The sequence below is a fragment of the Cyanistes caeruleus genome, chromosome 7, assembly GCF_971803275.1.
Source record: "Cyanistes caeruleus chromosome 7, bCyaCae1.hap1.1, whole genome shotgun sequence".
Taxonomy (NCBI): Eukaryota; Metazoa; Chordata; class Aves; order Passeriformes; family Paridae; genus Cyanistes; species Cyanistes caeruleus.
Genome location: NC_141707.1, coordinates 16,371,089 through 16,386,199, shown reverse-complemented (window position 1 = coordinate 16,386,199; position 15,111 = coordinate 16,371,089). Strand labels below are relative to the sequence as shown.

At 38.2% G+C, this 15,111-nt stretch overlaps 1 protein-coding gene across 5 annotated transcripts in view; it reads left to right on the top strand.

Moving 5' to 3' along the window:
• Positions 1-15,111, top strand: part of PARD3B (par-3 family cell polarity regulator beta) — a 392,133-nt gene that overhangs the window by 191,327 nt on the left and 185,695 nt on the right. For all 5 annotated transcript variants that reach the window (XM_086897517.1, XM_086897518.1, XM_086897516.1 and 2 more), the window contains exons 11-12: positions 7,157-7,342; positions 13,291-13,461. In XM_086897517.1, coding sequence (XP_086753643.1) covers positions 7,157-7,342; positions 13,291-13,461 — 357 coding nt within the window. The remainder of the gene's footprint in view (positions 1-7,156; positions 7,343-13,290; positions 13,462-15,111) is intronic.

The following is a 15,111-nucleotide window of genomic DNA, read 5'->3' as shown; positions in this document are numbered from 1 at the left end:
AGTATTACTTTTAAGAGTGTTACAATATGTCTATTGCAAAATACCATGCAGATTTTATAGTGACTGAATGACTGAGCTGTCAGCAAAGTATTTCTTAATTGGCTAAGTGCTTGGAAAGAATATGGAGCATGATGCAAACAGGGGGTATCTTCTTTTCAAGCTTTTCTGCCCATAGTAGTTATGTGGTGCCACAATTTAAACATTTTTATCAGAAAGTAATTGCAAAAGCATGCAAATGTCTTATTTCCTTCACAAACCTTTGAAAATAACCCTCCTGGGTCTTTTGCCTTTTGCTGTCAGCTCTGAATGGCACCCCAGGGAGTTGACATCTCTTATCAGAAATGAGCAGCCAGGCAAGGGGCAGTCAGCATATTGAGAGGCCATAATAGTGTGTTGGTCAAGGGCACCAGACAGGTACTGAAAGGTCTCTTGTTGTGTTAAACAAATGCTATTTCCTTCCTGCCTGAGAGCTAATTTTTTTGTAAGCTTCTCTTTTGGCAAAAAACACAATAAGGATAAATAAGGCAACCTTTCCAGTGAGAGATTAGCATTAGATTATCATAAATCCACAGATTAAAAGTGCTGTGGTCAATGAGAACAGGCATTGTAAGATTAAATAAAAAGACTAATTGAAAGCAATGTCCCATAGTAGACAGAGGATTGACACAATATTGTTTAGATATAACCATGGACTAAGTAGAAAGTGGAAGAATAAAATGCACATTACTTTTTTCAGAGGTTATACTTCTGATTGTATCGCTCTGATGACTGAGCAGATGTGTATTGTGCGAGTAGAAGAAGGCTAAAAGTGGTCTTTAAAGTACTGAGAATTTATTGGTGAGACCAGTAAAATTTTAGATTCTTTTTAATAATCCTTTATTATAATCTTTTAATTAAGAAATCAGGTATCTGAGGTATAGATGTGCTTCTAAAAATTAAAATCATTGGTAGAAGATTAATTAAATTTATCCTGAGACCCTTAGATACAGATTTTCAGTCTGCATTGCTGAATATTATTTAGTACTGTGTTATTAGGGCTTTATGCTTTCATATCTAGCAAACTCTCTGTTCTCTCACCTTCATTATAAACTCTACTGAACTTCTCTGTCTGTTTTCTGGTGATTCCACAAATGTCAGAATTGATTTTACTGAAGTTGCATGCAGGTATATTGGTAGATTAAAATATTCCTATCCTGATTTCCCTTGAGAGGGATAGTACCTGTTTGGTTGTTTGCTCTGTTCTGTTTAACCAGCAAATGTGGACAGCAAGCGAAGATTTCCTCTTACACAGCTTCTGTCTGTTGCCTTCTGGTCCAGGAAAGAGAGAGGAGATCTTTGTCTTCCCCAAGCAATTCAGAGAGGTTGGGATCTGCCTAGTATGCTGGATGGTGCAACCAGGGGGGAGCTTTGAGCAGAAGCTGTGGCTGGCAGACACCTATAAATATTAGAGAACAAAAATCACTGGGCTGCAGAGATGTGCTTATCAAGAGGGGCCAGTTCACAGCTTGTTGCAGCTGTAGAAGCCATTGAAAGCTGACAGGCAAAGATTTAGCAAAGCTGAAGGAAGGATCTGCCCAGCAAGGACAAAATGAACAGTGGACACTGATTCTTGAATGTTGTGTTATTTTTTGGTTTTGTGTTGAAGTTTTTTGGTTGTGGGCTGTTTGTTTTAACTTCAACCTGTGTCTCTGTTGAGTAAATTTTATTAATACTTAAAAGCATTCCTCTCTCAATGTACCCCTCTTAAAGGAAAGAAATAAGCAAGAAATTGGGCAAAAGGAACAAGAGACATTGGTGGATGAATAAAGAACTGTCATTACTCAAGTGTAAGCAGGAAATACACAGGAGATGGAAACAGGGTCAGGTCACTTGGAATGAATATAGAGGGATTGTCAGAGTAAGTAAAAGCGAGATAAGGAAGGCCATGGCCCATCTGGAATTAAATCTGGCCAAGGATGTCAAGGACAACAAGAAGGGCTTCTTCAAATACATCCATAACAAAAGGAAAGCCAAGGATAATATGGGGCCATTACTAAACATAACGGGGAGCCTGGTAACAGAGGATGCAGAGAGGGCAAACACCCTTCTCTGATCTGGGAGACAAGGGTAAAGGAATGCTGGAAAGAATTTCCCTTGGTCAATTGGGTTAGAGAATTGGGATTGGATTGGGATTGGGTTAGAGAACACCTAGGTAAACCTGACATCCACAAGTCCATAGGCCCTGATGGGATGCATCCACAAGTGCTGAGAGAGCTGTGGAGGCCATTGGCAATCATCTTTAAAAGGTCGTAGTGGTCAGGAGTGGTGCCCAAGGACTGGAAGAAAGCAAATATGACTGACCCCAGTCTTCAGAAAGGGCAACATGAAGGACTTAGGGAAGTCTGTTCACATGGATGACAAGAAGGTAATCAGGAGTAGTCAGCATGGATTTACTAATGGTAAATCATGCATGAGTAACGTGATTGCCTTTTACAATAAAACAAGTATCTGAATGGAGGAGGGACATTGTCTGCCTTGACTTCAGCAAGGCTTTCAACCCTGTGTCTCACCACATCCTCACAGGCCAGCTCAGGAAGTGTGTACTGGGTGAGTGGACAGTGAGGTGTATTGAGAACTGGCTGAACAGTGGCACAGGGGCTCGTTGGAGGCCTTGGTGTCCCCCAAGGTTCAATACTGGGCCCATCAGTGACTTGGGTAAAGGGGCAGATGCCTCCTCAGCAGGTTCTCTGGGAGGAGTGGCTGATCCCCCCTAGTCCTGTGCATCCCTTCAGAAGGACCCTGGCAGGCTGGAGAGATGGGCAGGGAGGAGCCTTCTGAAATTCATCACAAGCAAATGCAGGGTCCCACATCGGGGGAGAAACAGCCCCCTGCACCAGCACAGGCTGGGGATTGCCTGCTGGAGCAGCTCTGTGGAAAAGGACCTGGGGATCCTGGTGGACATTAAGCTGTTCCTGAGCCATCAGTGAGCCCCTGTGCCCAAGAAGGCTGATGGGATCCTGGGGTGCATTAAGACGAGCACTGCCAGCAGGTCAAGGGAGGTGATCCTGCTCCTCTGCTCAGCCCTGGTGAGGCACATCTGGAGTGCTGTGTCCAGGTCTGGGCTGCTCAGCTCAGGAGAGACGTGGAGCTCCTGGAGCAAGTCCAGAGGATGACAACAAAGATCATTAAGGAGCTGGAGCATCTCTATTATCAGGAAAGGCTGAGGGAGCTCAAGGTTGTGGAGTCTCCCTCACTGGAGATATTCAAGAACCACCTGGACAGAATCCTGTGCTATGTGTTCCAGGATGACCCTGCTTGAGCAAGAGGACTGGGCCTGATGACCCACTCTTCTCCCTCCCAACCTTGCCCACTTTGGAACTGTGTGAAAAGTACAGGCCAGGCCATCTCAAAGCTCTAACCATCCAGAGGGATCACCACTTAGCTATCTGGACTTCAATTCATGTGAAAATTTCTTGTTTATCCTACTACAGTTGAGTTACTTTCCTATGTCTGCAGAGGGGAATAGCTTCAGCAATATACTATCATTTAATTCCTGAACTGCCAGGGTATGATACATTTATTATGGAAAATACATGATGTGGTTGTTGACTGGGTAATTTATAACATAAAGCTGTAAGTTTTTTCCAGGCTACAAATATATTTGTGTTGCAGCTCATTTCATTCGTTCTGTGTTTGAGTGAGTTCAGATTCTAGGATGATATTGAAGTAAGAAGTTTTTCTAATAGAATTCAAGGGTTAGTGCATTGGAGAGGGTTTCCTTTACCAGACCATAATTCAGCTGATGGTGGTTGCTATGTTGTAAAGTATTGATGTCTTGGGATAATGTTTTAGCAAAGTCAGGGAAATAGAAGCAGTAGGAATCCAGCTCTGTGAGTCACTATCAGCATTTAATATTCATACCTGCATATTCTAGGAACAGAGGCCATCATTCATTAAATTAGTTGCCCAAATGAAGCAGTAAATTGATGAGCTGTTAACTTAAGGATGGCTGGAGCTCTTTTTGTTATCAGTGAAAAGGTGTTGCTTGGGAAGAGCATTATGATCAGGATAATAATTTGAAAACATTCAGCAAGTATAGGATGAAATCAAACTTCTAGGTTTTGTTCATCCCTTTTTTCTCCTCTGGTTTTCCTCCTTTCTGCTGCTTCTCACATCCTCCCACAAATAAGATTTTCAGTCTTGTATTTGCACCAAATAGTCTCGATGTTGTAGACTTACTACCAGGCATTTGCTATCAGATGCTGTACAATGAGTATATGAGGAAAATTTTAAGGGAGTAAAGACAGAGTTTATTGCCTTACAGTGAATTAATCACTGACTTGTAGATATGCATCTCCTTTCCTCTTACACATCTCTGTGAAATCTTTTAATTGTCATTCAGTCTTCATCATGGGTAACAAATTTTTGATAGTACCATTAGACAAAGTTCAGCATTCAGCATTTGCTGGATCTTTAGCTAAAGCTGACTATAAATAATGAAAAGGAGAGATGTTTGGGATGATTGGACTATGCTGAACAAGAAACTTGTGAAGGACTTAAAAATTAGAGTTCTCCAGTAATAGGTGAAAGCAGCTTACATTAAATTTAATGAGGTTTTGATATGATCAAGTGATCTGTTTAACAGAAAATTGTAGCAAGGAAAATGGTAGACAAATGTTACAGATTCCAAATTAAGTACTAAAGAAAACATGGGAAATGATATATTGACAAAAGTTTGCTGTATTTGTCTGCTGAAGACATCCAGGCATAGGTGATGTGGTAGGTTACTTAACAAGGGCTAATGCACAGCATAATTATATTAAAGGAAGCTGGAAAATAGAGAACATTGAGTAACTCTGTTGGGTGACCAAATTCAGCTTTGTATGAAGTCCAAGTTTGTACAGAGGTAGCACTATAGAGCAGTTTGTGACTGCTCTGGTTAAGACAAGCATGAGCACCAGGAGCTTTGTGTTTTGTGCTAACAGCCCCCTCACTGCCTTTCTTGTGGTATGGGCAAAGACAAAACCACAGTATTGACATAGAGAAGGGGCAGGTCTGGTGCAGATGTCACAGATTGAAGTGGAAGGAGAGCAGAAACACACAGGAACTGCTTGCCTAGGGGACCATGAAAGTAATACCATGAAAGACCATGAAAGTCCTGTCCTAAAGGCAGGAGTCATCACATGCTGGGACCCTGAGAAGAATTTCTTCTTTCTAAATCTTGACAGGATGTGCCAGTTGAGTAGATTTCTGATTTAAGAGTTTGGGAGCAACTGACTAGAATATGTATGTGCAAGCTGAACAAAACTAAAGATTCTTCTGTTTTGTGAAAATCTTTTATCTGAAACTTTGAGAAAGTTAATTTCAGACAAATACAGCAAAGTTAAACACAAAATGGTTATGTTAGAAGGCTAGTAGTGGATTTCTTCCTTACACTAGTTCTTCTGAAGTCAGAGGAGGAGTGTTTAAAAGTTACCATGTTGTATTGTTCACAGTTGTTGCAAATGTATGGATTTTGCGGGGTTATGTTCAGGATGTCCATATCCAAAGCCAAGAAGTAAAAGTGACAGATGTGTAACTGAGAACTCTGTACTCCTGATGAACAAAAACAGAACACATGTGTAACTTAGGTACTGGAGATGAATGCTGGTATCAAGACAATTGTCAGTGTTGGTGCTATGTCATTTTTATATTTGGCAGTTAGGCAAATTGTATTGACTTTAATATCATGTAATTACATTCCAGGAAAAATTTAAACATGATGCATATTGGGACTGAGATTGATAGTTTTCTGGTTGATCTGATTCCTCTCTACCCAGTGGTTGCTCTTCATCAGTGAAAGGGCATCTGAAATAAGTGCAAGTATACTTAGTGCTACTGTTTATTCAGGATATTAATTTCTGCCCTTAATTCTGGGGTCATGCTTTTGTTGATCAGACAGCATAGTATCTGAATGCACAGGTGTGCTCTGGCTGCTGAGGAAACATCTGTTTGGCTGGCACCTTTGCTGACAATTGCATTGATGCTGTATGTGCTGCAGCTTAGGTCCTGGAAGTGATCCCTCGCTGGGGAAGAGGAGGATTGGCCCAGCTACTGCACTCCTTGCAGGTAGCCTCTGCTGAATAATTTGACACCCTTGGAAGCAGCAGTCAGTCATCTTTCAACTTGTAATTGTGTGCTACCTTTTTGTAGTTTTTTTCCCTATTAATTTTTTAATACTACTGTTTCAAATAGAAAATGCCCAGATGACAAGAAACAAAAGCCTACTAATTGTCTTAGAGTTACATGGAGAGGGAAAAATGGAATAAAATTGAAAGTGTTGCATAAGGTCTTTTGCACTAACACCTTCCAAGAACACTTCATTCCATAGTAGGTCTCCTTGTCCTTATATTTTTGAGGTGTGCCAAGATAAATATTCCAGGCAAAAATTTGATTTTGTTTAATTTTATGATTCTAACCTGTTTTTAAAAAGACAACCACACACGCTTCCCCTCTGCCCAGCGACAAAACTGCAAATACAGTGTAGAGTAAAAGACAGTTCTTTCTGATCTTCTGTAGATGTGTATGCTTGACTTGACAGTCTTGTAAACAGCTCTAATCTAGAGAAAGTCTTGGGATTAACCTATACCAGAAAGAAAAAGGAACAATCAAACCTCTATGGAATAAAAGTACGTACTAAGGGAGTTAGTGCAGAATAAGTTACTGTGCTTTCAATTTTCACCTTCGTTTTTGTTACACCAGCTTTCCTCTGCAGACAGGTTTAAGGGAAGGATAATTTTTTAAGGATGAAACTCAATTTTCAAAGGGGAATGGGATTTAACAGTACAACTGTCATTATAGTTTGTGAGCTGCATGTAAAGATGTTGAGAGTTTTATGGCTTACATTTTTAATGCAGCTGTGTATAAACGTCTTTTCTACATTCTGCTGCAACATCAGTTTTATATCATGTGGAACTAAGCTATTTTACCTCCTATTTAAGCATATTCCCAGGTATCATTAAAAATAACATTTTAAGCCAGATTTTGTGACAAAATGTCAGCTAAATGCACTGTTGATTATAAGGATGTTTATTCAAGCTACTTTCTGGAAAAGAGGACTATTTCTTATTGTACAAATCTGTGGATACCATTCATGCTGACTTTTCACCCCTATTTTTATCCTTGTTTTCTCCAACAGAAAGGAGAGCCAAACTGCAGTATTTTTTCTCCAGAAACCACAGAGCAGCTGACCTTTGAGATTCCTCTGAATGATTCTGGCTCTGCTGGACTTGGTGTGAGCTTGAAAGGCAACAAATCTCGGGAGACAGGAGCTGATCTTGGGATTTTCATCAAATCAGTTATTCACGGAGGTGCTGCTTTTAAGGTATGGAAGAAGCACATCAGGAGTTGAATAGGTTAGAATTGTGCCATTTCTGTGTTGAGTGCTGAATCTCACTTGAGAAGCATTCTAGGTACAAATACCTTTGTCACTCATTCCTTTGGATGAACTACAAATCTAACATTTTGTCCCAGGGTTTCTGGGGTTGTGTGTGAAGCAACAAAATTTTCCAAAGTGAATTGGTGCAAACCTTAGAGAACATTTGGATGTTGCAGGAAATGGGGAAGGGGAAGAAGGATATGGCTCGATAGGTATGTGTAGAGGCTGTCTTCCACCTTTCCCACAGCCTGCAGAAAGAGAAAAGTTTGATTGGCTCAGTGACAGAGAAGTTGATACCTACACTTTGTCTGTAAATAAAAACACTCTCATAATTTTCTTCTTTTTTATTCATAATATTTTTTATCACTGTATTAAAAATGTGTCTTGGTTGAGCTTTGACATCAGATGTGCAGAAGTTATCAGTTATTCCTGAGGTGGATTGAATTGGTAATATTAAATTGGTAAATGACAGTATTATGGGTTGTTCTGTTCCTTCTAAGCACTGTACAAAGACTATTGTACATTTTATGATTAAAAAGTATTTGAGTTATTGTCTAATCTTTTAGAAATCTGTTGACTGCATTTTTTCCCCCCAAATAAAACTTGGAAAAGGTAGTTTCTCTGAATTGGAAACAAATTACTTCATCTTTCAGAGCTAGTATGTTTAACACCTGTAGAACCATAATGTAATTTTTGTCTTTTATCTCAGCAATTCCTTGCAGTTCTCTCTTCTGTAAAAATACCTTTTAATTCAGTGTTATGTAAATTGCTCTACTGACATCAGTCTGCTGAGTAAGACAATTCACAGTATTAAAACTTCAGTGATCATCTATTTACAGCAGCTAGTAAATATCAATAATCATGGTTTTAGGTTTCATGAGAATGTTTAATAGTTCCCTGCTTCTGTTATTTACCTGTCCTAGTCTCACAGTTGTTTCAAATCTTGGATCTTCATCTGATTGGATTACTCCAGAACCAAGTTAACACACATATGGCCAAATTAAGGCTGGACAAGCTCAATTCATGTTCATGTCTGCTGCAGAGTATGAATCATTTTACTGTGGAAATGAGGCTGCCCTCTTTGTTTTCCCAGCTCTGTGTCCACACCAGTTGCAGCGACAGTGCATTGCCATGGATAAACTCTTTGCTTTGAATAGCCAAGCTGTGGAGCCATATTCCATATTAGCAGGCTGGCTGCCTGACTTGTCACATCACAGACCCATAAGACAACCCTTTCTAGGTCTGTATGTTTGCTACTCTCTATTCCCCCACAGAGACTCACTCCAGAGCAGTTACTTTGGTTTGAGATGTCCAGAGACTACTAAAGCAGGACTTGCGTGCTCAGCCCCGAGTGAACAGCCACAGTTAGTCACCATGGCTGGGAGATTGTTTTGTCTTGTGATAGCCTGTAGTCCTGTGACCTGCTCTCCATCCTACCTCATTACAACTTTTTCAGCAATTAGACCTGTTTTGTGGAAATGGATCTGAATGTAGGCTCCAGAGCAAATAAGACAGTACCTGAGGCTCTGGCTTCAACCAGACCAGTTCAGAGACTGTCCTGTGTACAAGTGCTCAAAGAATGCAGTCATTTTGGCAATGTTTTAGGACTCACAATCTACTGTTGTGTAATGCATGGAGAACAGCTGTCTTTCTTCTGTCTAGTGACCTTTCTATAGAACACAACCTAATCAGTGTGTATAAACAATTAATAAAATTTCTTTAATCAAGTTAAAAAGTGTGCACATATTTGTACATAAATATTTAAAGATATCCTATTGTCCTTATTTTAAATCTCTTCTTGGAGCAAGTTTTGAAATCAAAAGCTTTTATTTCCAGCTGGTAGTTGTCCAGAACATTTTCCCATGCTGTTCATTGGTATTCTCTGACATGGATTATTATGGATTAAGACATGTGCATTTGCTTTTCAGTGTACAGTGTTTTCTTGGGAAACAGTCACAGGAGGAAATCTTAATGCTCACTGACATGAGAATTCTTTCAGTATTTCTCACTTCTGCATTTAGAATTTAAAATATTTTCTCTATTGGTGTATCATAATAATATAAGTTGAAACTTTATCCCCTTGTTTATACAGTCACTGCTTGTCCTCATAAGAGGAAATGTAATACATAGAATTTCATCATATTTATTTCACTGGTGAAGTAAATGCTCAATCCTTCTAATGCTGTGTAAAGGTTTTGAGGCATTAAATTTCTTTTACCCATGTGTTTTTTAGAACGAAGAGTAGACTTTGAGATGTAGACCATCATTTTTGGTTACTCTTTCTTATTATTGGCTTGAACCAAGGTCTTAAGAGACGCTAGTATTTTTAAGTTTTTTGATTTCATTAACATGGTAATCTAACTCTGATGTGTTAGTGGCATTGCAAAGTACAGTAAGGGATATTTTAAAAACCATAATGGAAAGTTTAAGTATTTAGTTCTGTCTTTTATGATTTTTCTTTTGTCCTAGCTAAAGGTTGTAGAAAATGTCAATGCATGTAACGTCATACATGCTACAGTAAGACTTGGTCCTCTTTAATGCTCTGCCTACAAAATCAGACAAAATAAAAATGCCTTAAAAGTTCCGGGTTTGTATTCTAACATTGTATCCCGCAGGAATAAAACCAGTTGCTTTTGCTGATTGAACCATTATGTCCCTTCTTAACCTTCTTTTGTAATTTTGAAGTATCTATTTTTTAACATCCCTAAGATAAAGAGGTTGCTGGAATACTTGATATTTGTACTTATGCAGAGCCTTTCATGTGAAGAGAACTAACATTTGACTGAGTTTAAATGTATCTTCACTCCCCCTAACTCTGGGGATTTCAGCCTTGTTCACCTTGAGACATCTTGGCTTTGCACTTATGATGCATTCCTGGGGATCAGGTACTTGCAATCCACTGCAGCTGAAATGAAACAGAGCCATTACAAGAAATAATGTAATCTTTTCTATGTGTGCATTTGTTCAAATCAAACATGGTGTAGCTCAAATGTCCTTGGTCCTTCTGTGTGCTGTTGCAATAAACACTGCTCGTTGTGTGCGATGGATGGGGAAATTGGATAATTCCAATAATTGCCATTAGGGCATTTCTGACAGAAGTGTCATTGGTGTGATAAGGGAAATAGCTTATTGTGCCTTGATTAAAAACATAAGTCCTTGAAGATCATGGCATTATATCTTCCTGCTCTACTGTAAAAAGTGGAATCTTGTGAATGACTCTGAGGAATATGGCAGCCATGTGGTGGTAGATTCTGCCCCTTGCTGTGAGTCACCATAAAAAACCCAGCATTTTTTGAATAAGTGAGGGAAGAATATCAGCCTCTATTAGAATAGCTCACTCGCAGTTCCAGAGATGGCATTTGAAAACTGTTCTGCTGAAATGCCAAATGTTGTTTTCCTACTCAAAAGCCACAAAGAAACCTACCTCTCAGAGATGAAAGAAGAAACGTGTGAAAACAACATTTAACTTGTTTTGAGCCAAGCAGATTTTCTTGCAGTTCAGGCTTCCAAACCAGGCCATAACACAAGGGATGTGAAAATCTGTGTTTGGAAACTGTTCAGACGTTGGGATTTTTTTTTCCTGGTCTCTAAAAAGGCAAAAGGTTTTTCTGTGAAGTAACTTCTGCCTGTTGTGTGAAAACAGCATTCAGCTGTCTTCCACCCTGTCTTGTACAGGTGACTTAACAAGTGTGGTTGATCAACATTTATGAATGATTCACATCTTTTTTTCTTCAATCACAATTTAAGTGTTGAATTCAAGTTGAATTTTTCATTTAAGTGCTGCACATAACAGAGTGGGAAGAAGGGAGGATGCATCTAAAGAAGGCCTTTAAGAAGTAATGTAATTAAAATAAATAAATACAGTCATACAAAAGTACTACAAGGAATATTAAAAATTGGGCCAACACAGAACCTTATGAGGCTCAGTGATTCATTTAAAAATGCATGCTGTGTTCAGGACAGTTGCATACTTAATAGATGTAGTTGTGACAAGATCCATTTGACACTGTATTTGTAATACACTTTAGAAACAAACTTTAACAGATATTTATACATGGTGGGGGTTTTTTTCAGAAAGGAGAAACAGTCATCTGAGAAACTGTAGGACAATATGGGGAGGACATGAGGACTTGTAAATTTTTCAAAGTCTTATAGAAATTTACAAAAAACTGTATTTTTTCCTCAAACTCCTGTTGCTCTGAATAGCTCCATTTCAGCAAATTTTGATTGAATACAGAGGAAATGCAACATGTGCAAATGATAAAATTTTCAGTTCAGCAATGTTAACTCTTGTCTCTACACTTTAGCTCTTGTGATGGCATCATTTGTATGTAAAGGGTAGGGTTTACTTACTGAGTTTGACTGTGTTGGCATAAAATATTCAGCAGAGAGGTGAGAGAGGTTTCAGTATCTCTTCCAAATGGTGTCTCTGTTTTCCATCCTCCATTCCCACACCCTCCCAAGAAAAGTTTTATTTCTCTTCATTTTCCTTTTTCTGAGTGACTCACCTCCTAATTATTTCTTTCTATCTTCTTGTCCATCCCAGTTTACTCTAGATTTTGTTATATACTGTTTTTTCTTCAGGTTTGTGGTTATCTGTACCCTGTTGTAGTAATATGCAGTTCCAACAAAAAATAACAATAAAGCTGGGTGTGTCACAGCTACTGTAACTCACTCAGAAATGACAGACTTGGCAGCAATAGCAGGACAGTGAGTTCAACATCTTAGTTGCAGAAAAAAAAAATAGAAATCAGATTGTTTATACATTTGTATTGCTCAGATGAAATATGTAAACAGTTCGGATGAATGACTTGTGAAGAGTTTGTGCTGAGCCTGTGAATGAATGAGACTCATCTTAACCAAGCACTGTATTTCTGTGCAAGATCTTCCCTGTTTTTGTTTCTTCACCACCTTATATCAGATGTCTTTGGTTTCTTACTCCTTCTCCTTGTTTGAGGTCTGATGCCAGCCTGATAACTGTGAACTTGACAAGCTTTAAAAGAAATTCTTGTGTCTCAATTAAATAGATCTTATTTTCTTGTTAGAGAGGAAAGTCCATGGCATGTTCTTTTATGAAAAGAAATAAATCACAGATCATAATGACAACAGCACTAGGACTCCTAAATCACAAAATAGCAGTGTCCACAATTTTATTACACCCACAAATGTCAGTTAACCTTGGCAAATTAAGCTGAATTACTTTTTTTAAGCATAGGTTACTTGATACGGCTCAACCCTAATTTTGTTATTGGCAACAGTTTTGGGTGTTGTAAAATAGGGACAGCATTTATTAGTAAGGATGCTTAAGTTTTAGTGACCATTCTGTACTGAGGACACTGGACCATGTGATGGCTTGGGAACTGTGACAAGATACATACCAGTAAGATTGTAAGACAAAATTTTTGGAGTTATTTCTTATCAGATCTTAATGGCTGATAATAATGCATGAAAAATAGGTTGTAGTATTCCTTTGTGATTGCGGTGTGGATACCAATAGTTATAGTGTGGACCCTTTAAACTAAAAAAAATATTTTTTTCCTTCTTTTTCATGGATGGAGTGGGTGGGGTTTTTTATGGTTTGTATATTTTGGTTTTGTGTGTTTGATTTGTAGTTTTTTCAATGATGCAAAAAAATTTCAAACGCAAGAAAAACAGCAGTCTGTGCATGAGCATCTATGTTTGTATTTTCACTATGAATTCTTTCCAAAAATGTAGTAAATAGGGGTGAAAAATGCCAATTACTGGACACAAAGTTATTTCTGGCACTGTCCAGTCTTTCATTTATTGAGTTACAGCAGCAATGTCTGATTGTCCGCATCATGCTTTCCCATGTGTAGCACCTCTGCTTAATAATTCTTGGGGTTTTCTAAACTGTCTTTGCTTTCTGCTTGCAGGACGGTCGTTTGCGAGTGAACGATCAGCTGGTTGCAGTGAACGGGGAGTCGCTGCTGGGCAAGTCAAACCACGAGGCCATGGAAACCCTCAGGCGCTCCATGTCCATGGAGGGCAACATTCGCGGCAGGATCCAGCTGGTCGTGCTCCGCAGGCTGGAGGTGCACGCAGAGGTGGGGCAGTAAATGCATTTCTTAGACTGATGTCTTTCCAGTCCCAGTGGTTTTGCACATAAGAGATGATAGCTAATGTCTTGGTCATAGAGAGCTTCTCCTGTATTAATTCTCCTGAATTAATTCTCTCCTGGGGAGGGGACTCAAAAAATGTTTCTGGTTGATATCTCCTGGTCTTGCTGTTCTTGTTGAGACTAAGCTATTCTTATTTTGATTCAACGAGAATTAGAACAAAAGAAAATAAGGTTAAAAAAAAGGTTAATTTAGGATTAATACATTGATGTAGTTTTGACTATCTGCTACCTCCTCAAGGCAATCGCTGGGATATAGGCAATTTAAATTATTCTGATTTCATTTGTTCTTATAATCAGAGACCTGAGTATCTTAGTGTGACTAGGATTTTACTTTATTCTAGCTTATTCTTTTTCATTAGTACTTAATGTATTTTTTTTTGTCTTTTTGACTGTGTTTTTCTGGACTTGTCTTGCCTTTTTATTAGTTGTTCGGTGGTTTTTTTTTTGGACCTTAAAGGAACTAAATATTTTACTTTTCCTGGTCAGATGAAGATTCCTTCAGGATGGGTTTCTGAGTTGATTAACACAAAGTCTTTTTAAGTAAGATAACAAAATAAGAAAAGAAAGATATTTTTAATGTTTTCTAAACATCATATAAATTCATGTTTACCAGTCACTTCTTATTCTGAAAAAGATTGGTTTTATGATCTCCCTTGCTTCCTCTTTCATTTATGCATGCACACAGGTATGCACACTTTTCTCATCTTTACATAGATACTATACATGCATACTGTCTGTCTTTTCTACTCACCCCAGCTTTAATTTTAACCCTTGAGCAAATATTTTGAAAAGTTTCAATACTTCTAGAGTTCTTTAAAATGAAAGTATGTACAAGTGGATTTGGGGTGTAAAAGATTGTAATAAATCTCATTACAGAATTCCAAAACATTTCAAGCTTCTTACTTAGTGAGCATTACTGGAACATTTTAAAATATTACCAACAATCATGTCTGTGGGTGTATTTGCATAAAATTCCAGAGGGAGGAAGAGGATGCAGGTGTCTTGTAACTTAATTGACTCTTAAATATTTTTCTGATAATTTTCTATGTAATTTACTACCATCATTTATTGATTGAGAAATGGATTTTGAAATACATTACTTCATTATATTACCAAATATTTTTTATATTACCAAATATTATGCTCTTATTTTAATGGGAGGACTCTTTGGAAAAGCCTCATGATGTCAATTGTGCCAGGAAAACATGAAAAGTATCCGTTAGGAATTCTGGACTATATTAGAGGAAAACACACGTTTGCTTTCCTTTTGTATGTGACAGCATCCTGTTGTAAGGAAAAATTATGAAGTATATGTTATATTTATTGTGCACTGTTGGGATATAAGAAAGATAGCTCACCTTCAAGGAAAGTTTAGTCCTGTTGAGTTTTCTTTACTTAACTAAAGCTACTTCTTTTTAAAAAGCTTCCAATCAAATGCCAGATTGACCTAGTAAAAGTATGAGGCTGCTTTTTATAGTTAAGTGTATAGTTTTCAATATTATCCAGATGTATGAAGGAGGTAAATAGTCTTGACTCATGCCCTATGAAGAATGCATAATGAGGTCTTGATTGAATC